Source organism: Hoplias malabaricus, chromosome 5 (assembly GCF_029633855.1).
Source record: "Hoplias malabaricus isolate fHopMal1 chromosome 5, fHopMal1.hap1, whole genome shotgun sequence".
NCBI lineage: Eukaryota > Metazoa > Chordata > Actinopteri > Characiformes > Erythrinidae > Hoplias > Hoplias malabaricus.
The window spans coordinates 12,315,755-12,341,819 of record NC_089804.1 but is presented as its reverse complement, the minus strand read 5'-3'; the positions used below and the strand labels follow the sequence as shown (position 1 = coordinate 12,341,819).

Genomic DNA, 26,065 nt, shown 5'->3' with positions numbered 1-26,065 from the left:
CTGTGAGGAGTGTGGTGTGTTCTCCTTGTGTCTGCGTGGGTTTCCTCCGGGTGCTCAGGTTTCCTCCCACAGTCCAATGACACGTTTGTAGGTGGATTGGCGACTCAAAAGTGTCCGTAGGTGTGTGTGTGTGTCTGTGTTGCCCTGTGAAGGACTGGCGCCCCCTTCAGGGTGTATTCCTGCCTTGCGCCCAGTGATTCCGGGTAGGCTCTGGACCCACCGCGACCCTGAACTGGATAAGCGGTTACAGATAATGAATGAATGAATAATATCAGCTCTAATCAAAGTCCCATAAATGTTCGAAGGGATAGACACAGATATAGTGATGGCCTAGTTTCTGCAGATCATACTAAAGTTACTCATGTTCAAATAAGGCTTTCCATGACCATATATGGACTTGTATTTGTATTGTCCAATGCACAAGGACCTGACCTCCAAAAACAGACACATTTGTGTGTTGAAACATATAATGTTTTTATTTCCAATTTCTTAAAAGTCATGTACAAAAGCAGTGCGTGAACATTTAAGAACTCATTAATTGAACAAAATCTTCTAAAACAATGTGTGAAACAAACAAACAAAACAAAAAAAATTTTTTCCACTTACTCTAGATGTACCTGGTCTGGAATATGACATAAGTGGAATCCCAAATGCATTCCTTTGCTAATTAAATATATTCAAACCCAGAAATGAATATTCAAATATCCAGAATCCCTGCCATAATTCTTTGTTTTCTCTCAAGCCATCCACACCACATTCAGGTCTTTAGTAATTTAGTACACACCACATCACAGACAGATGTGGTTTATGATAAAGTACATTCTTCTCTCTGCGTCCGCAAAGGATTGGTTTAGGGCCCCCTCATGTATAACCAAGATCTGCATATGCCTGTCCCTTTTAAAAAAAGATGTGGTACTTACATCTGCCCTACACACTTCCTACTGTACACTTAAAAAAACCCCTCTAGATTCCTTGAAATACCAAATAAAGTATACATTCTGTACATAGGTCTGATACTATATTGTTTAATGAATAATGACACGTCAGTCTAAATAAACAGATCTAGAGTAAGTGGCAAACTCTGTAAACTTGATTTTCCACAAAACGTTTTGATTTAATTTTCAGAAAAATGAGCAAAGGAAATTACACTGCCCCCTGCTGGTCACAACCAAATACGGTTTATTTTCTGTTGATAGTAACACAAACATCAAAATGTATCTTTAAAAAACAAAGCAAAACAAAAAATAGACTCCTTCATATAAATTACTATATAATATAGATCTTTTAAGGTGGCATAGCATTATTACTTGCAAAATAATAATGCCTTCCTAAGCATTGTTCTATAGTCTGGAGAACACAAGTTTAACCGCCAGGTGGCGCCACTGACTTCCAGGATTTTGAGAAGTCCGTAACCCCATTCGCCTCATCTCTGTGTATGTGTAGATCAGCCCACCATCTCTACCCCCCACCATTCAATGTAATGGTAGCCATCACAGTCATCTGTTAGCTGACACCTACTCGTGATATAGTCACATATATAGGAGACATTTTATGCGACAATATCACGATTATAAGTGTATGGGTAATTACCATACATATATGTATTACTATGTGCCGAATAGCAGTCTCCTGTATATGTGACTATATCATGAGTACGTGTGAGACTGGGTTGTAGCTGACGTAACAGAATCGAAAGTTAAGAGACTGTGTGATGGAAGTTCACGTTTTAGCGATTCCAATGTCTCAGACGAAGCACTTATTTTACGCGCTCAGGTTGAGAGCACTGTGTGATTACAGGAGACTGATGTAATCATTGGGAACTGGCAATAACCAAATCAGTGATAAAATCAGGCAATGCCACAATTCTCAGTGCAAAAGATGAACATTCTAAGAACCTCTGCACAAAACTCTTAACTCCACCTACATTTGGGGAATACTTCAATCTTCAGTGTTCTTTCTGAAAATATTCTCCTTCAAAAATGTCAGTGTATTAACAGTTTTTTTCCTGTAGTTTCTCACCACTGTGCCCTTCATTTAGAACAGATGAGAGACAAACATAATCCACAGGGCAAAGACACATACTCCAGTCACGGTAATCACCTGGTCAGCTGCCTCCTGTAATATTCGGCCGTTCTGGATCACCCTGGGTCGTCCATTCTGTTCCAGATGAGTGGGTCCGGAAACTTGAAGTCCTCGATGTTGGGCAGCTGTGTCAGGCGTACTGTCCCTCCTGCTCTCTTCACTAACAGGGTGTGACTCTCTGTGCCTCACTGACGTCTGCGAAAGCCTCCCCATTTGAGCTGCTGAGTAGTGCGCTGGAGAAAAAGAGCGTGGGGTATTAATGTATTTATTTATTTAAAATATTAAAATCTGTTTGTGATATTTCGGTTTAGGGTGTTACTGGCATTCTTCAGGTTTATACTTGACATTACTAATGTTTACTTTGCCATGTAAAGCAGAGCAGAACATGTTACTGCAGCAAAGGTGGATCCACAAACATTTTGGACTTATAGTCATTTATGAAATATAAAGAGGATTAACTCACCAAGAGCAATTTGTATCACGATGCCCAGCACAAATATGAAGACAACTGTGAGGATTCCCCAGGAAAGGGTCTGCTGTGTGGTACTGTTAGTGAAATCCTGCCAGGCTTTACCCACTTTCAGCAGGAAAAGAGCCAGAGCACAGGGACTCACGTAATCCTTTTCAGTCTCCAACTCCCAACACCTGCAGAGCAACAGGAAAAATCATCAGGTCCTAATACACATCTCCACACAGCATCCGTCATCGACTAACATCCTCTACAGAGAATGCATTTTAATGTCTAGTTACTGCTTATTCAATTAAGTAAGCATGCTGGAAAAAAGAAACATAAGATGATCAGGTTTTGCCAAATATATACAAATATTGCACTAGTTTTTGTAAAATTTAGAATTATCTTTAAAAAAGATATTAAATACACAAATATGATGTTCATTTTCCTCTGAAAAAAGCCTGAGGATGCTACAGGGTGGGCCATTTATATGGAAACACCTTAATAAAATGGGAATGATTGGTGCTAGCATTTCTCCTGAGGTGTTGCTATCAGTGTGTGAGGAGTGGGAGAAGAGGGTTGCATTGACAATCCAACACAATGGGCAGCACTTTGAACACATTTTATAAGTGGTCAGAAACTTGTAAATAACTTTACAAAGTTACATTACAACCAAGCACACCACTGTTTTTCTTGTGAAATTCCCAATAAGTTTGATGTGTCACATGACCCTCTTCCCATTGAAAAAACAAAAGTTGGATCCAAAATGGCCGACTGCAAAATGGTCACCACCCATCTTGAAAAGTTTTCCCCCTCCCATATACTAATGTGCCACAAACAGGAAGTTAATATCAGCAACCAATCCCATTTTATTAAGGTGTATCCATATAAATGGCCCACCAGCCTTTGCCTCCTTCAGTCGATGCATTTTACCATTTCTGCCTGTCTTCATATCCTTGGCTTAAGCTGAAATGTGAACTGCAGAGAAATACTAAGCAAATTCACCTCAGTAAGAGACTCTCCACTACAGTGGCCTTGTGCAGCCGAACTTCAGCTGGAATCTGCATCTGTTCCAGAACCTTTCTTGGGACTGTGTGTCCTTCTTCAGTCAGAACTGCCAGATTATAGATGCCCTAAGATCACAAGTCATGTATTAGATAAGAAGTGAGAATTCCTGAATTTACATTAATTCATACCTCATGAGGGACAACAAAGAAAATTGGTCTAAGAGATGCAAGGGTTTTGGGTGGAAATGTCAATTTTTTACATCTATGAAATATTCTTGGATGTGCCTATGGACGCTACAGTTAGACTGTGTGTGTGTGTGTGTGTGTGTTACCTGAGGACTGCTCTGCAGTGCTGCTCTACTGTACAGATTTATAGCTTTTGACATGTCACCAGCAGCACTGTAGTGATCACCCATCTTCAAGAGACCTGAAAGAGTGAGAAATGATGTAGAGATATTCAATTTCATTCAAGTGCCACACATTTTTCTTTTTTCTTATAGAATTTTAAAATGTCTGCCATTTATATTCTGGGTACATTTCATGATGAGTGAAGACCCACCGGTTTCATGAGGAACGAGGTTATAGGTGGAGTAGTTATGGTACCTCCACTGGCAAGCAGAGTTGTGTTCCAACGCCTGTCATAAAAAATGGGATTATGTTTGCCTCACATTTTGACTTTAATAAGAAAGAATTACAGAATAATAAATCAAAAATGTTTATGAATAACACGAATATGTTATTAATAATGCAGTTGGGTAATGTCATGTGAATTGGATTTCAAATAAAATGACAACAGAAGCGTAAGACTACACAGGGTTAAGGAATTAAACATACACATGTGGTCATTATTACAGCACGACTGATTAAAGGTTTAGAGGTGGCACCTTTATAGTATCACTGTTTTAATAGTTTTTACAGATGTCAGGCCAGAACAGTGTGTAAACACTGCAAACACACAGGCTGATACGAAAGGCGTGTGTATGGACATATGAAGGTGTGAAAGGTTACCTCACAGAGGTGAGCAGCATTGATCTGGGCCACAACAAGACCCGTCTCTGCTAGCATAGCATACTTCACTAGAGCCTCATCCCTTACACAGAACACAGACACACACACAAAGAAAATACACATAGAACTGGGTGTGAGGATGTATTGAGGGTTGGTTTAATAGCTGAATGGAACTGATGAATGTATTGGGTGATAATTATATGGTGGAATAATGGCTGGATTGCACATGGTTGGTCAATTTTATGGGTAGACGGATGGATGATTAAATATCTAGATGGATGGATGAATTAATGGATGAATGTGTCTCTTACCATGATCCCTGTTGATACGTTTTTAGAGCTTCTCGAACATTGAAGCCAAGATGTCCATTCATTTCACTGACTGGCTTCAGTAAACTGAATATAACACACACACACACATATAAACCTATATCCAGACACCTAAATCACTCACGTATTTCTTAAATTTTTTTAATGAAAACATACATCACAGCTTTCTCAGAGTCTCTGCTGACACCTGGAAGCATTCCTCTTGAGAGGGATGATGCCGCCTCCACTGCCCCCTCTACATGCCCCATCTCACCGGCCTTCAGGAAACAATGAAACGCAGCCGTCTGAAACACACACAGTACTGTTACGGTTACAATACGGTTAAAGATTTACGCTTTCATACATGCAAATACACTGGACTGGCATCTATATGCAGTATATTTACATCAGAGCAATCTCTACTTACACAATACATCTGTAAACTCTCTTGGAAAAGACTCTCTTTATTCTTAACACTGCTGTTAAAATCTGGCCCAATGTCTGGCCCATGAAACATCGCTTAACTCCATAGCCCACCTCAGTCGTTCCGGGAGTGTCAGGGATGGCTCCATTCAGGTGATAAACTCCAAGATTAAACATCCCATCCCTGCTGCCATTACGAGCTGCAAGCTCAAAGTAGTACACAGCTTTACTGCTATTTTTTCTGACTGTGCTGTAGTACCAGCCCAGACCATTCAGAGCAGCTGCAGAGCCCTGAGAAATACACAGCGGAGGTTAGCCTGCTTTCACACACGTGTGCTGATGTAACTGAGTGTCAAACCTACATGCTTAAAAATAAAGTGTTTTTGCTACAAAGGGTTCTTTGAATGATGCCATAGAGGAACCACGTTTGGTTCCATAAAGAACCCTGTTTTTTTAAGAGATCTGTGAGTGTAAAGAACACTTTTAAAGGTTTAAAAATCCTCTACGTTAAGGTTCTTTAACCTTTTAAATATAATTTTTGTAACTGGTGATGCCCCTTACTTATAAGCTCCGTCTATGTGCTCTCACATAGTGTTTGGTTGTATTTGTGCATTAAACTTTGTGTTCATTTATCAAGGCTTAAACTACACACACTTTCTCTGTTTCCTGTGCACACATGACAATTAACAAACATAGTTCTGTATGCAACCAAAAATGGATCTTCTATAGCATCACTCAAAGAACCCTTTGTAGCTCCCTTATTTTTAGGAGTGTACTCAGGATTTAAGAAAAATCCAGGATTGAAAATCCGCTATATTTTTATGATTTAATTTTGTGATTTCTACAGTAGGCCACACAGAGTACAAATCCACATAAAACTGATTTTCTTCATGTATAAAATATACTGATTTCAAACTGAATTCTCACCATGTCAGCTGCTTTCTTCAAGAGCTTTAGCCCCAGTTTTTGCTCCTTCTTCACTCCAGTACCCTGACAAAAACAACCAACATTACAGACAATATAACAACATCTTAAAAATAGCAGGATAGCAAGAAAAAAGCTTAATTTTCTGGTGTTCATTTTGCATTGAAAAATCTGTTATTTATTGTTTAATTTTATATGAACAGCTTTCTCCTGTGTGTATTACCAGGCAATAAGAATAATTTCCTAGTACAGTCACATTCTATGGTACAGTGTTTTTTTTTAACAGGCAGAAGTCACTCGGTATGAGACTGACCTTCAGCAGGAGCATTGCATAGTCATATACGGCTGAAGCATCAGTCATCTGCAGAGCACTCCTCTCATACCACTTCACTGCCCCACTGATATCCTTCATCATACCATTAGAGCCCCAGAACAACATCTGAGCCAGTGTTTTCTACCACACGTGTACACAAAAATACACACACACACACACACACACACACACACACACACACACACACACAATGCAAAAAACAAAAAAACTGATAAGTGATAGTTACCTCATACATATACATACTATAAAACTGTACATACTTTTATGTTAACAAAGTGTGTCCTCTGTAGAGGATATGTTCTTAAATTCACAATCATTTACTGTATTGTTGTGTGTAATATCTATCTTTATCCATAAATAAAACCAAAATACTTTACATGTTTTGTGATTACATTTGGTCAGTTTGTGTCTAGTTTTCCAAATGCTGAACTAAGAAGATAAATGAACTCTTTGTTTGTGTGTGTGTGTGTGTGTGTTATTGATGATGATGTAGTACCTGAGAATGGATGTCTCCTCTCTCAGCCTTTAGCTTGAGGAAATGTATGATATCACCCTCCTCCCCTGCCTGCATCTTTAGCTCCTTCACATTCGACAGGTGCACATGTTCAGTCAGGGCTTGCTATTAAGCATCATAAACATTGAAATAATAATAAGCTGTGGCAGTGATTAGACTTCACCAAATGTAAAACAGTGTCAATGATTTTTTAAACATGCAATAATGTTCGAAGAGAGCATACGTCCATCTTAAACTGCCTCAGACACATCGTCATTGGGATGGTACATTTGGAACCTAGTTGTACTGTATTTCATTGGTTTGTATTGGTATATTTCCTTTTACAAACCAGGGTTTTTCTATTTAAATCTAAAAAGGTTTGACTTTCTCATTCAACTTATCTTTCTCAAAAAGAGACTGTGTTACACCATCAATGTGCAATGCTGGTTAATGACCACTAGGATTATAACTGTGAGGTTCATTTTTTTGCTGTTTGTACATTAGCGAACAGAAATGTAACTGTACAGTACCATTTTGATAGTGAGGTGTATGTATTTAAAGCTACTAAATATAAACAGGAATGTACTACTATTCTGTCTGACATGAAGGCTCAGAAAATGTGAACTTAAGGCTTCTTTTCCGAATAAGAATGATAACCTCTGAGTCTTGAACTTTATCTCGGTCGAAGCTGGTCTGTCGGCCTATGTTGGCATAGTAACCGTAGGCTACGTCCTGGTCCTTCGGGAAGCCGTCCAGACCCTGCATGTGTTTGTAGCCCAGATGAAGCAGAGAGAGCCGCTCATCTGCTGAAGCACCCATCAGACTGTACACATGAGCCTGGAAAACACAGGGATCTAAGATGAAACAGTAAGAAAACTAAAATGATTGCTTCACCGATCCCCAAGTAAATGGCAGGGAAATGCTTGCTACATTGAATCTACACTACACTACAGGCCAAAATCCTTTATTAACCATTAAACCAGACGTTCTGTTACGTAAAAATGTTTCAGTTTAAAAACAATAACATGACCTGATGTAAACATTAGCAATGGTTGTGGTCAAGCTACCACAGAAAGATTCTTCTTTTCACGTTATAAAAGATGCACTATGCTGACACCTAGTGGCCTAGAACCATTAGTAACCTAATTGTAGAGGACCAGGCTTGGTACCAGAAGGTTGCTGGTTTGATCCCCAGAACCGGCAGGAATATCCATGGCTGAAATGCCCTTGAGACAGGCGCCTAACCCCCAAACGCGCCCCGGTCAGCCATCATTGGGCTGCACTGGAAGTATGTGTTCACTGCCCTTATTGCCCCCCTCTTGTTCACTGCCTATATTAGTTGTGGTTATAATTAGAAACCACATAAATGAATGATTAAATAGTTATATGAACATGGTGAATTTGTTTTTCGTGTATGTAAACTACTGATTATGATCCTGACACCTACCTGCTCCTGGTCAGCTGGTGGCCTGAAGCCAGCCAGGTGAAGGGTGGCAAGCATGAGAGCGGCCTGGTGATGACCCCAGCACGAGCAAACCTTCAGCAGCTCTGTTAAAGCGTACACCACTTCTGCACCACTGGCAGCATCACCTACTTCACCTAAACGTCTCACCACATCATGGTAGAGTTGCTGACTCCACATCAAAACACTTTTGCTGCCCTTTGGACCTGTAGCAGGATAGAGTCAGGTCAGAGCTTTCTAGGACAGCAAGCTTTACATGGATTATAGAGAAGTAAAATCATAGTAGCAAAGAACATCTACTGGTTTAGTTCTATGATCAGATGTGCTCTTCTGAAAAGTCAGGGTCTGTTGCATTTAAATAAGTGGGTTTTATTCATTGTTAAAATGTAATATTGCCCTCAACTAATACGGATAGCATTAGAAATCAAATGGAGGTATTGTGATACCATCAGAAACCAGATTATGCTGTGCATTTACTGTCCTTCAAGGGGGAATTAGACTGAAGAAGTTTAAGAATGGCTGGTGTACATTTGATCAGAGCTATGTAAACAGAAGAATTATTCATTTAGCTCTAATCTAATTGTGACCTGAGAGTGCAGATACCTGAGCCGGTTTCTTCTTCCAGCATTCTCAGCATATTCAGTACAGAGCTGTATTTCACCTGCTGGTCCCAGGACCACGTCTGTACACATCTCGGCTGGATACATTTCCTCCACAGTTCCTTGTAATATGGCTCACACACATCTGAAACCATAAACATTACAGTCAATAACAAAGATACGTTTGAGATTCCCCAGCACAGTACATATAATCCAATCAGATTTCACTGAATCAATTCATTTCACTGATTCAAAACTTAATATTAGTGATGGAAGTCTTTAAAACTATAAGATCCTGTAAAATCAATGTAGCCTCCATCTATGCAAGTATTCTATTCTCAAATGAACAATGATTAGAAGCTGGAGCTTTCTTTGTTCATTTTAATACACATGACTCATGAGCAGAAGGGAAGTTCACCCGTTTTGGCTTGTTCTTGTTGTACCGCATACTGAAAGCTCTCAGTGATCTGCTTTATCTCCTCACACTCTCTGTGGGCTTCATCTAACAGCTTGAGGGTCTTCACCGGAGACATAGGATTCACAACCTCAAACCAAAAATAACAGTATGTTAAAACGTTTAGCTTAAGAATTTAACATTTATAAAGATTACACAAAGACATTCTAGCATTTCCATATCAATGGAAGTCAAATCAGCATCAACATGTTTACACTCGTAAGCTGTATCATGGGCATGTAAGAAATATAACGTCTAAAGAACTATGCTGTATTACTCCCTGCCTCACAAACCCCTCGTTCTCACCATTTCAGCACCTAACCGATAATATTTGATTGGTCCAAAATAACCCTGAATGCCAGGCATGTAGATGTCTCCACCAATCACAAAGTATCCTGAAGTATCATTATGCAGAACAGCATCCTGAAACCTGAAACATATTACACACAGCAGAGTTAAAACACGATGTGTGTTTGTCTTTCAACGTGTTGTGTTTAAACACTTTGGCTTATACTTTTTATTAATTTTTTAAAACTGCCCATTAGTCTGCAATTGTTTAACCATTCCTATTAATGCTGAAGGTATAAGAGGAAGTTAGGCTTAGAATGTTTTTGGGAAGAGACACAATGCTGTACAGAAAAATACATCAGAACAGAGATTAAAATACAGTAAGTACTGTATTTAATTCTATAAATGGTTGGAATAATTAATATTATGACTGTCATTAGGCCTTCTGAAAGAACAAGAAGGTATGGATGTGTACATACGGCAGTCAAGAATTTAGGAAAACCGAATATAATTATATCAAACGATATCAACCAGGTTAAACTACTACCATTAAGAAGTGTAACAAAATGTCTTACTCAAAAGTGTGTGTGGCCTCATTCATGCCTCCTGTAGAGTTTCCATGGGTAATTTTAAGTTTTGCCTGCAGGGACAAGAAGTAGCACACCACAAAATGCAGTCATTGTTATTTTCAAAATCTGTGTAAATGTGATAAATTGTATATAATGTTCATATCATAAACATATTTATGCCACTAATCTAAATACACTGCAGCCTAACTACACCTCCACATGCTTTAGAAGAGTAGACAGTGCTGGTGGAGTCGCTATATATTTGAGTTTATTAGATGATTATTTTTATAAGAAGTAATTACATTATAATTAAAATGTTGCTTACTTAATATTAATAATATAAATGTAAATAATATTTTCATTCACCTGAAAAGTTACATTTATACTTCTCTGCCATTTTGAGTTAGATTTTTTAAAGAAATTATTATTATCAAATTGTAAATGTAAATGCTGAAGATAATTGTAGGGTGGCACAGTGGCGCAGCAGGTAGTGTCGCAGTCACACAGCTTCAGGGTTCAACTCAAGCATCGGATGACTGTCTGTGAGGAGTTTGGTGTGTTCTCCCTGTGTCCGCGTGGGTTTCCTCCGGGTGACTGTCTGTGAGGAGTTTGGTGTGTTCTCCCTGTGTCCGCGTGGGTTTCCTCCGGGTGACTGTCTGTGAGGAGTGTGGTGTGTTCTCCCTGTGTCTCCAGGTGCTCCGGTTTCCTTCCACGGTCCAAAAACACACGGTGGTAAGTGGACTGGCGACTGAAAAGTGTCCATAGGTGTAAATGTGTGTGGGTGTGTGTGTGTGTGTGTGTCGCCCTGTGAAGGACTGGCGCCCCCTCCAGGGTGTGTTCCTGCCTTGCGCCCAGTGATTCCGGGTAGGCTCCGGACTCACCGCGACCCTGAACTGGATAAAGACAATGAATTAATAAATGATGAAGATAATTGTGATGTCTATAGTTTAAGAGGACAGATACTTTTTTTTTCAAAGTATCTGTATATATAAGATGTTAAGATGCAAATAAAAGCTTCCTATAAAATCCTTTAATAATTTTTTGTGAAAGTGAATGTGTTTTAACTTTCTGAATATATTTGTGTTATTTTAATTGCTAATGCAGTGCTTTTGTGTGAAAGGTAAATACCGATGTTTGATTAACAAAGAGGTCCAGCCGGATCCAGGTCCTCAGGGGCAGAACTGTATGAGCAGTGAATGCTTTATCCTCTTGGGAGACCAGAAACACCTGAACCCCAACCTTACCTTCACAACACACACACAAATATATCTTGTATATGCCACTCTCTATATTGTGTACATTGTTAACTATTTAAAACCTATCAACCTGTGAATCTATCAGCACACTTGGATCAATGCCAGTTACATACAGGTTTTACAGGCGCCGTAACAAATCTCTTGTGAACCTCAGTGGGAAAATGTGAGATGAAGTATGTGGCCTCTACGTCATGTCTGACAACAAAACTAATTTTAAAACAAGACCCACCCACCTTTCCTATCTTCTCTATGAAAGTGCACTCACCTGAATCTGTGAGCATTATGAGAGGAGTGCCATACTTCCTGTGCTGGTTCACATGTCTCAGGATTGCACAGAATCTTTGACTGCACCAGTCCAGCAGGTACAACCACACAGAGAGCGTCACTCTACAGAGGTGCAACAAGTAGACGTTTAACAACTTCAACAAACTCTCCTTACTCATACTGACATACGACAATGATTGACAGGTGACTAGGAGCCACAGCGTAGCGTTTGGAGGAAACGGCTTATCATTCCTTTAAAGAACTTTAAAGATATAATTATTTTTTTATGATAACAACAAAAGTTATGTGTAGAATTCTGAAGGAATACAAAATAATGTGAGTGCAAGGATATGGACAGCTTTGTCTATAAGCAGCTGTGCTGGTTTTCCGACCTGGGTTGATGTGCGGCCTGGAGCCGTGCAGACTCCAGCTCTTTGTTGATGAAGGAGGAAAATGTGCGGACGACTCCATACTTCTCTCCGCTGCTTGCAAAGGGGAACACTAGCAGATCCACGACATCTGAAACAAAACAAAAATCACAGTGATTCTGTGGTGGGTTTTCTTTCATATGAACTCACTTTAATCCCCTCTCTGGACTGAAGCAAGACAGCACTAAGATGAACAAGGGTGTCTCTACACTTCTTTAAAAAGTGTTTTATAGGGTGTACATAACTTATACCAAATTTAACTTTAAATGTTAAACTCACCTGACTCTGGAGGGCATTGCTCTATTCTGTCTTTGGTCAGATTCCACATTAACTCCGCCCCCCATGACATTAATCTGCTCTGCGGTTGGGCAGGACGTTCAGAGAGTGGAACTGTCTGCAGAAATATAAATGTTCTGACCAACGACCGATGATATTGACTGACTCCGACATTGCTGCTTTCTTCTTCATCCAGATGGACAAGCCAGGCTCTGACTATCACATCACGAGCATCTACAGGCCGCCTATTGAAAAAGTCCCTCTTGTAAACCACTGATGGAGGAAAAGTGAGACGAACTGTCCTTGTCCTTGTCTCTACAAATTTCCTGACATGTGTCCACGTTCTTCTGAAGATTATAAGTCCAGTGGTTCTTGGAGTGGACAGCACAACCTCAGTTCCCACTCTGCAGGCTTTGGTACATTTATATTTCAGCTGCACACTGGAATCTGCTGTAACCGTATCAGGATGTGAAACAAATTGTACAAAATCCCCATGCTGACCGCTCTCCAGAGCGGGAGACACTGAGGCAGTGGTGTGTTTGGAGACATCACAGAGATGCTTGAGCAAAACACACACAACAAAGAGTGGTTAGAATAATAAACTGAGGTCAGCAATAATAATAATGATAATAATAATAATAATAATCAGAGCTTCAAATCTAGGTTCCTGTAGGAAGCGCACTTCAAATTCTTTCTGATATTTGATACTTAAATTCATTTTACACTGTACAAGGATGCACCCCCACATCCCAATGAGTAAGCAGCACCACAAATGAAATGTTACATATAATAACTGATGAACTGGGTGGTTTGGGTACTCATGGGCTGGGCTCAGTTAGTAACCTTAGTTGTTAAGGTGGTTGCTGATCGGATCATAAAGCAACCTTAGTGAGTATGTGTAGGAACAGTGGGTGATAACAGCATATTTTGTGGCTGCAAGTAGGAAGTTAGTAGGGTGGGCCCAATGTGAAGCTCTAATGCAGCGTTTTTCAAAGTGTGGGGCACCACCCATTGCAGATGGAGCGCAAGGAATCGGACGAGCATTTTTATGCCTTTTATGTCTTTATTAATGCCTTTCTGTTTTGTTTTTTTTCGCAAACCTGTAACGAGGGCACAACAGACAACAATGGACGGATAATTACAGTTATAAAAGTGGCTTATATATCTGTTAGGGTAAAAGAGGAGGATCTGAGAGTTAGTTAACGTCAATATTAGCTGTGTTCACTTAGCTGTGTTTAACTAGGGTGACCAGTAGTGATGTGTCTGTCGCGAACGAACCAGTTCAAAGAGCCGGCTCTTGTAAGTGAACGATGAGAGCCGGTTCCCGTCTAAGACCGAGCCATCCAAGGCTTGTCATTCAACCAATCAGAGAACAACAAGCAAAGCCGAGACACTTGGTTTTCCTGAATGCCAATCTGCCTTCCAAAAAATACTTGAAGAAAATGTTAAATCAGTTAAATGTTTGTCGACAGTTGTGGTTGTTTTAATCACTACCGTTGAATGCTGCTGTTTTGCACTTTGCAGAGTATTTGTTTATTTTATTACTCAGAAATGGATGATTATTTAATTTAATAAGCAATTTTGTAATACCTACCTTTGGGTTCCATTGGCTATATTTCAGAGTTTACAAGTGATTTTTTATTAAGGTTTTTAAATAAAAATCCAGTTATTTATACAATTGAATGTGTGAGTGCAATCAGTGAGTTATTACAAGACAGCCATAAAACAATTGGCCATTGCAACACTATTTATTATTTTTAATATTGAAAAATAATATATTGTCCATATAAATGTAAAATGTAGGTAATATTGTTCTGTACCAGTGGAAATAAGTGGTAAAACAAAGAGACAGTTAGGAGCCAAAAGAGCCGACTCTTTATGAAGAGCCGAGCCAAAAGAGCCGGCTCCCTAAAAAGAGCCGAAATTTCCGTCACTAGTGACCAGATCTGAGATGGGGGGGTGGACGACTACTGACGTGCAGACTGACCAATTAAAAGGTTATCGACCAATAACGGTAGCTCTACAGTCAGACCGTGCAATAAGAAGATTTTAAGCTACTTCGCCACGCCCCCTTCTCACTCAAGCGAACCAATCGGAGTAGGGGAGGGCGGGACTAGTTTGTGAACGAAACGCTTCTCGAAGTTCTATGTAAGTTCTAGAAAAACAAAATCCCGGACATTTTTTAAGTCTAAAAAAGAGGACATGTCTGGGTAAAAGAGGACGTCTGGTCACTCTAGTTTAACGTTAGTCTCTGGCTGTGTCCCAAACTGCACTCTGCTGCACTCTAAATAAATAAATATACAGTTAAGCTACTGATTTAGAGATAGAAGTTGATGTTGCATGTGTATTTATTACCATATTTTGGGGCGATATGGTACAGGTGGGGCGTCTGAGGTGGGAAATTATAGAAAAAGTTTGAGAACCACTGCTCACAGGCATAGGATATTGTACATCTTGTATATGGTTATAATAATGTAATAGGAAATTAATGTACATCAATATGGTAATAGTTACATTACGCTTATAAAATGTAGTCTGAGAAGGCTGTTTTAAGGTTGAGAAAGACAGAATTAACAACACAAACACGTATGTTTTCAGGCATTGAAAGGCCAGACTCCCATTCATTTGGTGGACACTCACATTTACACTGATATTAACCCTCGTCACAGCCTCATTTTTAACTTAGCATGGCTTCAAAGATACAAACGTCCCCTAACGTGAGTGTTTTAGCAGTAGGTCCTTCAACATGACCAAGCGTTTTCTCTGAATAACGAAAGAAGGAGAGAAATAAAAGTCGCGGAAACTGAAGCAAACTAACGCTAATGTGATATCTTACCACAGAGAGCACGGCAACAATGAAGAGCGTTTCTGTGCTGACGGAGCTCAAAACTCTCCCCGCGCTCATCTCCTCCACTTTCACATCACATTTACGACAGTCCACTGAGCCAGGACACTGCTCCTAACGCAGAAATAACGTCCATTCGCTCGCACACGGAGTCGGTATGTGTCCTCACTGCGTTCAGAGGTGTGTTTTGTGGGGTTTATTTGTGGCGACATAGATGTCGCTCTTCCGTGTGAAGGAGGCAGGTGGAGCCATGACAGAAACACCTGCAAGACACATGAGACATGTCAGGGTTTTAGAACTACAGTTTGGTCATGTGTTCAACTTTACAGCTCTGATACGTCTTTAACATACTGCACATAGAGTATAAAACATTATGTGTGAGTTTAACACTGAAATTGAGTTTTAAACCCCAGGTTATGAAACATGTTTCTAAAATATTAAAACACGAAATAGAGGACAATTCAGAATATGGAAAATAATCAAAACTGGAAGTGTAAGCAAGGCTATTTTTAAAACATAGCTTGTTTAAGCAGTTTAACAAAGTACACCTGGGTGTGGCCAGCAGGTATTTTGGGTGGAGGGAAGTGAGAAAATATACAACATACAAATAATTAATGTCCCTCACTGATAAACACAGGACAGCTGGGAATGCTGGATTCATACAGTATTTACATTTACATTAACATAGTTCAAATAATTAATTCTTAACCTGTTAGTGTTAAACTTTGAGGGGGAATTCCTCGAATCAGCTTTAAACAGCGTCCCTCACCTGGCTTCACTGAGGAAGTGTGCTGAGTGTGTTCACGGTCTCTGAACCGCATCAGGGCTCTAAAGCATGACATTTGTGGGGAGGAACCTGGCAACACGCCAAAACAGGAATTTATAAAAGGGCTCATAAATCAAACATTTAAGATTTGAAGTGATATATGACTGCACTTACCTTATAAACCAGAAGAATATGAAGTACAGAGAAGTTACAGCTTCATCCACTGGAGGAATTAGCATGTTAGCATGTTGGACTTGAAGATTAGCTACCTGGTCTGACTGAGGTTTTCTTACTGAATTGCTCCTGTATTTCTTCTGTATTCAGAGTAGAGTGAGGATTTAGACACGGTTGCTTACCTGTCGCTTACCTGTGTGGATATACAGAGCATATTCCTTTTGTTCATGTTTCTTATTTTTATTTTTAAGATGACCTGGAAAACAATGTTTTAAGTAATGGCTTTACAAGATGTGTGCGGTTTTCTCAACACCCCTCTTAGTACTCAAAGGAACCCTCAATTTTTGTCATCCTCGTCTCTGGAAGGTACCTCTTGCTTCTTTGCAACTGGGTTTAGAGCAGATTCTGTTTCTAGATGGTTTTGGGGGTGCACCAGTTCAAGTCCTTTGGAATTTTATGTTCCAGTACAGGAATATCTGACAGACGTCCCTGTAGATTTTGGACAAGTTCGACCTAACTTAAACACAGACTGGACAAATCCTAATATGGATGATCATCTTCACAACTGCTTACCTTCCATCTCTGTCCAATCTCCCACCCCTTTCTCCATCTCTCCTTCAGTTCCTCTCCCGTTCCCTCTGGGTCATGGCACCACCACAATGGGGTTTGTCTTTCAGGGTGGGGTCATAGCTGCAGCAGACTCCCGCTCTAGCTGCGCAGGCCTCGTGGCTTGTCCATCATCCCCAAAAATTTTACCTGTCCATTCCCACCTGGTAGGTACCACCTCTGGAACATCGGCCGACTGTGCTCTGTGGAAGCGAATCCTGGCACGTGAGTTACGGCTGTACCAACTGAGGAACCACCGGAGGCTCTCAACAGGGGGTGCCGCCAAGCTGCTGTCCCACATGCTACACCCTTTCAAAGGCACTGAGTTGTGTGTGGCTGCTACCCTGTGTGGATGGGATGAGGATGGTGTTCCGGATCAGACAGATCAGACAGATGGAGATAGACTAGAAAGACTAACGCATGCTGCTGCTGAGACTGTAACTTCACAAGAAACAAAAGAAACCAATGGGAAAACTCAGCAAACGGCATTAAGCCGAACAATGTATTCTCAGCCTACAATTTCACAAAGAGTAAAGAGCACTTCCCAAACATGTCTACAGCATCAAACTGAAACTCAACCAACAGTGAGCATCAAAGCAAACTCCACTACAATAACCCAGAGACGATGTGGTCCAAGGCTTTTTTACGTATGCAGTGACGGCATCCGCTTGCAGGGGGAGCTCTTCTCAGTGGGCTCTGGTTCTCCTTATGCTTACTCCATACTGGATGGGAGGATTCACTGGGGGCTAAGTGTGGATGAAGCTGTGTCCATAGCCAGGGAAGCTGTGTACAGAGCCACACACAGAGACGCTTACTCAGGCAACAACGTCGACCTTTACCATGTTACTGCTAAAGGCTGGAGGCGCAGAGAAAGAGAGGATCTTAAGGAGGAATATTACAGAGAGAAAGAGAAGGAGAGGAAAAAAGTGGAAGAGAGGCAGAGGGAGAAAGAGAAACAGAAAATAAGCAGCTGTTGAAGAGTTTTCAAGGACAGAATATCCTACATTTTTCTTGGTTTTTATGTGATAATATTTGTTTGATTTATGATATTTAGAAAATAACTTTGTTCTGGAATTCCAACATGAATGATGGACAAATGGTATGTTAAAACATTGGCATGATGTAAGGTGTGTAATTTCCAGGTAGCTTTGTGTGAATGTGTGTACTATATATTGTGATAAATTATATCTGTATTTCAAACAGTCTTTGTTGCTGTCTTGTCTATCCTTACCAAACATTTTCTCAAAATATATCACTTTCTTATACACTTTTACTCCCATTTTCAGTGCGGTTAAATTGAGGGGAATTCGTTTTTCAAGACAGTTGTAAAGTCATTCAGATTGCTTTAATGTAAAAAGGTGGTTATATATTTCGATTTCTTTTGAGTGTTGATATGAACTGGGAGTCACAAATATTGCCATTTCACTCTCCAGTAATTTATCATCCAAAACCATGGACCATACACAAGTTTTATATGTAAGATCAATAACAGGGTTGAAATTTTTATTTGGTGCTAAATGTGTAAAATATCTCATATATTTGAGTATTTAATGTGTAATAATTTGTCAGAAGCTTTTAAAGTCTTTTAAGTATTTTCATATGACCTTTTACTGGAAGATAGAAAAGCATGATTTGTCACCCCACAGAGCACTTTCCACAGCTCCAGTGTTCAGTGGCTGTGTGCTTTACACCACTTCATCTGATGCTTGGCATTGTGCTTGATGATGTAAGCTTTGCAAGCAGCTGTTTGGCCGTGGAAACCCATGCCTAGAAGCTCTTGGACCACAGTTTTTCTTCTCTTTCTTTTTGTGCTGATATTAATGACAGATGAGATTTGGAACTCTGCAGTTCCTGACACAGCACAACGACTGTAGAAACATGGATGGTGTGCCTCTCCTTCTGCCATTCCCTTCTGTTCTGTAGAAATGACGCCCACGTTTTTCACCATTTTGTCACATTTGATACCAGAGTCTGGGCAGTAGAGACAGAGGGGAAGAGGGGCAGAGATAGACATGCTGCCTCATTTAGGTAAACACAGCCACTGTCTGCAGCACAGGAGCTGATCAGATTTATTTACAGGCTGCAAACAAGCTTTAGTTTTCATTATTGTCTTTTTCTCAAACTGGTGGCATATAGGAAAAGTTGCAATCCATTTTAAACAGTGCAGCATTTAAGAAACACTAGTATATTTCACCACACAATTACAGCTTCAGAATAATTATGAGCCTTCACTGAGCGGTAATAGGCAGAAAAGAGCCTTTGTCATTGCTACTTCAGGCTCAGCACTACAGAAGCTGCACTATGTAACATTTTGAGAAGGGGAAGGAAACCAACCCACTTCCTTACCCTGGTCCCTTTTATTTCAGGACAGTGCAGTAAACGTGAATTACACTCTGCAACTGTACACTCTCAGAAAAACAGTTACTGATGGCACTTTTCTGTCACTGTTGTGGTACCTTCAAGAGTACATATTCTGAACCTTTAATTAGTTACTATAATTGTATCTATATTAATTGTATATTTATAGGTTGTGTTGATTAAATACACTCAATTTCATCTCCAGGACTTGTATTATGTTGTTTAATTTACATTATCTAAAATGAAATCTTACACATTTCAAATGTCACAGCTGGACTGTAAAACCAGTTTTGTAACTTTATAGGTACATTTGCACTCTACCGTACATATTTTCTGACAGTAAATGGGGCCCAGAAGCAAAAAATACCAAATCTTAGTGTTCCTTTAAAATGAAATGGATCATTTTACATTTAGTGCTGCTGTATTTAATATGGATATTAATATGGATATAATAACATTTCGTGCCCATACTGCTATACGCCATTCACAAGAGTTACTGTACATTACAAACTACATTTACCATTTATTGTTCTTACGAAACAAACAAAAACCAAAGCAGAACTCTCCTTCCTCCACCTGTGTTCCTGAAGAGCCCGCCCCTCCTGCGCCAGGATTGGCTTCAATTTCCTTCTGTAAATTTGCCTATTAAAAGTCTATTGGTGAACTGGTTTTCAGTGAACTCTTAGCCAATCACGGCAGGGCAGGTCTAAAATGGGTGGGGATTAGTGAGAAAAGAAACCAAGAGCAACGGCTCAACTAAATTTGACCAAATATATAAATTAATATATTAGAGGAGCTGCTCGTGCTTTCTTGGTCTGCTTCTTAGTTCGAAATATAACTTTTTTTTATAATACGTCACTATTGCCAGGTCAGACAACAGTTTCTGGTGTTGTTTGGTATTTAGTGTTTAGATTATTTTTTTAAAGTGACGATCAAAAATAAATTTTAGCTGTTTGTTTAAATCCTTTATGTTTGCTATCACTACTTTAGTCAGTCGACCAGGGGTTTGGGTTTGGACCGCGCTGACAAAAACCAGCAAGGGGACGTCCAGCGATGTCTCAGAATTGTAGCGTAATTTATACGTTTCTGAGTTTTAAAAGTAGTGATATGTGTTTTAGGCAGATTCTTACATCAAATCCATCGTAAAATAATTCAGGAGTTATGGTGTCGTGGATGTAACTATGCCATGTTCGTTTTAGAGGATGTTTTAGCGTTTTTTTTAGGCATACAGCTCTTAAACGTGCCACTATCGTTACCACTGTGAATAAATCTGGATCATGATAGCTCCATTTATTTTGAACTGAGTATTAAACACAGATAACACTCTGAAGGGTCCATTTTTTAAATTTAAATCATGTAGCTAGTGCTAATTGTGGAGGCGCGTGTAAAATGCGGTGGAAGTCCCTTTATGCTAATCTAATGTAAGCTAACATCAGTTTAATTTGAGGAGTACGACTAACGTGAGCTACAAAGCTAGCGCAAATTTATGGCGTTATTGTTCGATACGTTTTAGTTTGTAATTACACTGAAAAAAATGTACAAGGAACACTCCAGTTTGGTTCGCGGAATTCATGAGTCCTAACGCTGTTTTTTTACTGAAGGACAACGACGAGAACAGCCGCTGTACTCAGCGAGAAAGACAACGATACTATCTTTTGATTATATTATATTGTATTTTGAAACTGATTTTGTATAAAACGTCAGGAGATGAAGTTACTGTGCACCTTTACCAGGATGGCCGAGTGGTTAAGGCGTTGGACTTAAGATCCAATGGACATATGTCCGCGTGGGTTCGAACCCCACTCCTGGTAGAAAGCTCTTTTTTTTCCTCAGCGCCTTACAACGGTGCAGGAGCGTGTAGCACTTACTGAGAGAAAAGACTAAACCATGAAATGAACTTATCACGAAGAGATAAAACACTGAGCATGAGCCGCTCCTGTATTTAGTCTGCATATCCTTCAGTAGGGGTTTAATTATTATGAACACCAAAAAATAAACACAGCCAGTTTTATAACTCGTACCTTTATGTGTTGAATGCCTCCCCCACCCCATAATAATAATAATAATAAAACAGTAATAAAAAGTAATACAAAGCTGACATTAAAAACCAACATCTGCAAATACCGGACGTTTTAGACGTTTGTTTCACGTTTAAACACTACCTCCTGTTGGTTATTCACTGGTATTACATCCAGCATCTAGTACAGTCCAGCCAGTGTTTCCTGTAAAACTACAAATACGTATGGTTAATTACTGGGGTGTTACCATTATTTTGTCAAAACACTAGACTTTATTTACCAGTGGCCTTTGGTTTTCGTTTTCTCTTGAGTGAATTATATAAAGACGTCTCTGGGAATGTTTAAGAAGAACGTAAAAACATGGTTGAAGATAAAGCTTCATATTTTGAGTTAAAAAAAACACCTACAATTGGTTTTATGATTGTATTATGATTAATAATATTATTATTTTGTGTTGTGCTGTGGTTTATATGTTAGAACATGTGTAGAACATAAACAGTGCATTGTGTGAACAATTTATGGGTGGCCTTCACATTTCTGCGGAATAGCATTACTTCTGAAATCTACATCTAGACAAATGTTACAGTGATATTACACGTAAACGTTGTGTAAATGTTCCCTTCTTTGATCACGAGTGTGAAGACATGAACCTTTAAACGCCTCATACACGTTTTATTCATAAAGTGATTTCACAGGTTTTTAGTTACTTCATCTTAGTTTAGTATTAGTTATAGTAATATTAGCTCCGTGAAAGAATATAAAAGCCGTTTTATATAAACAGAAACTGTTCACACCACGCTGTGCATTGCCCGCCACACAGATCTTTATGAATGAGTGAAGGGAGCACGCATGAGAGAGAGAGAGAGACCGCGTGAACGCGCATCCACGCTTATGGCTGCGTGCGCGGTCACGTGTCGCACCGCGCCATGATTCTCAGTTCTCTCCCCCCCCCCCCCCGCCCCCCCTTTATTTCTGTAGGCGGTGCAGGGAGAGAGAGGGAGAGAGAGAGAGAGAGAGGGTGGGGGTGGGAATGACTCGCTCCTCGCTCAAATTGCGAATGGCTCGTTCCCTTTAGTGCACAACCTAAAGTCTGAAACAGAAATCAAAAGTTAACGAAGTACGCATGCGCCGTTCCTACTGGGCAGGTCATTAAATCACAAGATTCACTCTATCAGAGATGAGTAGGAACTACTTATATGACTGGCCGACTACAATACTGATGGATATGTACGTCATAATCGTAATGATTCTAATAAGATGCCTTAAATCTACTATGTAGTACGTAAAGGAACCTACTATGTATTCTCTGTGCTGATAGACGCTGGATATGATATAAGTTTCACTTCACAACACAGAACAACATGTTGAAGCATATCTACTGATTTTATTTCTTCCTAATTTGTTTTTTGGGGAATGTACTTGATATTTGGTTATAGTTTGGGCCAGGGGCTGGAGGGTGGATAATACCAAGGGAGGATAATCAACGCTCCAACCCCTGTGTACTATATAGGGACTAGGGAAGGATTTGAGATACAGCCAGAGAGAGAGAGACACACAGAGAGAGAGAGAGAGAGAGAGTATGGGAACAAAGTTCACAACTTTCAAAGGCGTTTGTCTTGTCAGTAGTTTGCGGTGGAAACGTTCTCCTCACATCACAGCGGGTGTGGATTACAGTGCGGACGCGCAGGACTCTACAGTTAGCTTTTCTGGGAAATAAAGAAACTCGTTAGTATCAGTAAAGAAGGGTTAACTCGGGTCTTGTGGAGCAGCTTTTGCCTGATATCCTCCTCCCACCACTTTGAAAAAGCCCGAAGACGAGGACAAACGTGGAGTAAAGGAAGCGTGCACCGAATCCCTCTAAAAATGGCCTCGAGCGGAGCTGAACAAACTTAAAATGCCTAAATACGCTTAAACACTGCATGGTTTTGGTTTGTTTTGTGCTCTTTCTTTCTTTCTCCAATGATTTTCTGAGACGGGACCAGGGAGCAGCAGCAAAGGTGAGAATGAGTGTGTGTTTGGTCGTCTTTACTCTGCTTAAGTCAGATATCCAGGATAAATGTGTTTGTGCAATCAGTAATGGACGTTATGTTGAAAGAACTATGAAATGGATGGCTGAAAATAAATGGACGGCTTGAGTGAAACTTTTCCTCTCCCAGGCTTTTTTAGTCATTGAGTTACATACTGGCAGAAGTGGGTGGGTAACGTAGCTTAAATCAACACTGAGGCAAGGTGTTACTTAAGTAAAATTAGTGCTGAAATATACCTTCTCAAAAAACAACTTGAGAACTACAGAAGTTGCAGCTGAAAGTCAGTCTACTGAAGAACCGAATTACTAATGGAGGTGCAGCATCTAGCAGCAGTTTATTAGACCCTGTTCTTCTCTTTTTGCAAAGTTTTGCTGTAAAATAAAATGAAATAACACCTACAACAATGATGGTGTGACCCAGTCACAAAGCAACAGAGATAGGTTGAGTAGGAGTAAAAAAGTTATTTGTAAATACTCAGGAGATCACAGTTGTATCAGTTATGTATCTGACTAAATGCAACAAGTAACTACCCACCTTTGCAAGACATTTCTTTAGTTGGACACCCTTTTTGTTTGCGTTCTTCATCTATTCTCAGACTGCGTGATACAGGGGAGTTCTAAATTGAAGCAGCATTTTATCCTGATCTTATAAAACAAAAACTAAAATAAAACATAAACTTCTGGCATGTGTTTTGAAAACCCTTTCATTTTGATGCCTCCATGAATTTTTGTAGACAGTCAACATGGTCTTTATATAAAATTCAGCCCTTTGTGGTGACATTACCATTAAGGTTACATTCTAATGGCCCTTCCATGTAGGTTTGTGCAGGATCACTGCAGGCCGGGCCAGGGCAGTTTTACCCAATGCAAGTAAAATGTTCCTGTAGAACACTGACAGCGATTTGATTGGTTTGCTTTATGTAAATAACTAATCTACAAGTAGTTTTTCTTGGTTCTTTCAGATGTTGTCCTTAACAGTATTCAGAAAGTGACAGAAGCTGGAAATGGTTTTAATGGTTTTGTGTGTTAGTTATATATAGTTTCAGATAGTCAGCTGCTTAAATGAACTCATGACTTGAGTGTAAGAACACCAGAGTATAAGAGTTGATATAACAAACCTCACCATTCAGTATGCCTCTATTCTTACAGACTGTACAGTGGTCAGTGATTCATTTCTGCCTTTGGACTGTTCACCCATCAATTATTGCCTTTGGGATAAAGTTTATTCTCAAAGAATTGTGCTTAAATTGTCGCATTGCTGCTGCTGTGCTTTCGGAAGGAATGCAAACAGCTCAGCCTTTGCCTGGTGGAGTGAACTAAAATAGCTGCAATAGTGATTGTTGTGTTTTGTCATTGCAGAAGTCTAAAGTTAGACATTTACGTCACATTTGAATTCTTAATGCCATTTGGTTTCACATTTGGACTCCAAAATCAACAGGTCAGCGTACGTTATCTAGAGTGGCTTTCCTAAGCCAACAATCTTAGACTTTTCATTATTTATCAGTGGCTTTTTTGTTTGTTTTGAAATGACATCACCAGGGTCTTCGGTGCTGACCGCCAATGGAGCAGTTTGACAACTTGCTAAATTTGCTACAGCCTGCGATAATTGTTCACAACCTGAACATCACCTTTTAAAGCAATGGACCGTCCAGTGCTGAGTATAAAATGAATGAAGTCAGATATATGACAGTCGAAATTGGTTTTGGTGCTTTTAATGGGGGATACATGGCTGTTCCTTTTCTTATCGATTCCAAAAGTCTTCTTATTATTTTTGGTCAAAATAATACTTGGGTTTGACACGTCTGTGTTTAGTTGTTCATATATAATTCGAAGAAAGCTGACCTCAATTTTAATACCTGCAGACTTTTTCAGCTTTGCGTATGTGTACATGCATGTTACAGCATGTACCACGGTGATAACATCTTGATTGTGTGCCCTCTTGTTGCTGCTTTGATGGTTTCAGTGTTGCCTTTTCTTCCTGTCATCCCTGCAGTTGATTGTGGCATAGGATAGTGTTGAGCTATAAACACTGATTTAAAAGTACTTTAAGAAGAGCTTTAAGAACATTTACCTGGAAACAAAATACTGAGACTCCGTTAGAATTGAGATGTTCCTCAGATTTCTCTTTTCTCCGTAATTAATGTTAACAAGCTCATTGTTAATGGTTCCATGTTGCAGAGCAACTCGTGTCAGGGTTGTTTACAGTGCCGTGAAAGTAACCAGACTCCTGAAGAGTCTAATGCCTTTGGAAACCTGCACCACAGAAAAGTGTGTAACAGTATATACACAGAAAATGTCATTATATGTTGTTATCCACTCAGGACATACACATTTTTTGTTAACTTTACAATGCCTATGAATATATTAAACAAAATCACAATATAAAAATGACGTTGTAACCACTAGTTTCTATCAACAAAATTGTAGAAATGGTACTAACAAGAAGCAAATAAATCTCAATGCTATTACACATTGTATGAGATTTTATGTGCAGTTTATACATATGGTAATAAATTAGTTGTAGCATGTGTATCACTGACGAATCTTGCACATCAAACGTCATATTTCAGGTAACAAACACTATATATTCTGTTTGATTTTGGGGAAATTTCCTTGGCCACATAAACCTAATGACAAGTCATCTGT

General features: G+C 39.6%; 3 protein-coding genes and 1 non-coding gene across 7 annotated transcripts in view; 3 read left to right on the top strand and 1 right to left on the bottom strand.

Annotated features, from left to right (window-relative positions):
* Nucleotides 1-470: 470 nt before the first annotated feature.
* On the bottom strand, nt 471-16,453 carry LOC136697029 (protein sel-1 homolog 3). Its single transcript, XM_066671904.1, has 25 exons — nt 16,412-16,453; nt 16,181-16,327; nt 15,463-15,734; nt 12,630-13,185; nt 12,315-12,441; nt 11,924-12,045; nt 11,531-11,646; nt 10,409-10,473; nt 9,852-9,975; nt 9,510-9,636; nt 9,096-9,236; nt 8,478-8,698; nt 7,688-7,867; nt 7,034-7,156; nt 6,517-6,657; nt 6,207-6,269; nt 5,394-5,570; nt 5,034-5,161; nt 4,860-4,943; nt 4,549-4,630; nt 4,100-4,175; nt 3,873-3,967; nt 3,539-3,666; nt 2,546-2,727; nt 471-2,315 (listed from the first exon to the last, which is right to left on the bottom strand). The coding sequence occupies exons 3-25, from the start codon at nt 15,529-15,531 to the stop codon at nt 2,035-2,037; spliced, it is 3,408 nt and encodes a 1,135-aa protein (XP_066528001.1). The 5' UTR covers nt 15,532-15,734; nt 16,181-16,327; nt 16,412-16,453; the 3' UTR covers nt 471-2,034.
* A 236-nt stretch (nt 16,454-16,689) lies between these two features.
* Nucleotides 16,690-18,015, top strand: psmb11b (proteasome 20S subunit beta 11b). The gene is made up of 2 exons (XM_066672288.1): nt 16,690-17,385; nt 17,578-18,015. Exons 1-2 carry the CDS (start codon nt 16,690-16,692, stop codon nt 17,992-17,994), a joined length of 1,113 nt encoding a protein of 370 aa, XP_066528385.1. The 3' UTR covers nt 17,995-18,015.
* Nucleotides 18,016-21,103: 3,088 nt separating this feature from the next.
* trnal-uaa (transfer RNA leucine (anticodon UAA)) lies at nt 21,104-21,186 on the top strand. Its single transcript has one exon. It is a non-coding gene; the product is annotated as a tRNA-Leu (tRNA).
* Nucleotides 21,187-23,064: 1,878 nt separating this feature from the next.
* LOC136696983 (utrophin-like) overlaps nt 23,065-26,065 on the top strand; it is a 229,473-nt gene continuing 226,472 nt past the window's right edge. For all 4 annotated transcript variants that reach the window (XM_066671822.1, XM_066671823.1, XM_066671821.1 and 1 more), the window contains exon 1: nt 23,065-23,390. The gene's annotated coding sequence lies outside the window, so the exon portion shown is untranslated. The remainder of the gene's footprint in view (nt 23,391-26,065) is intronic.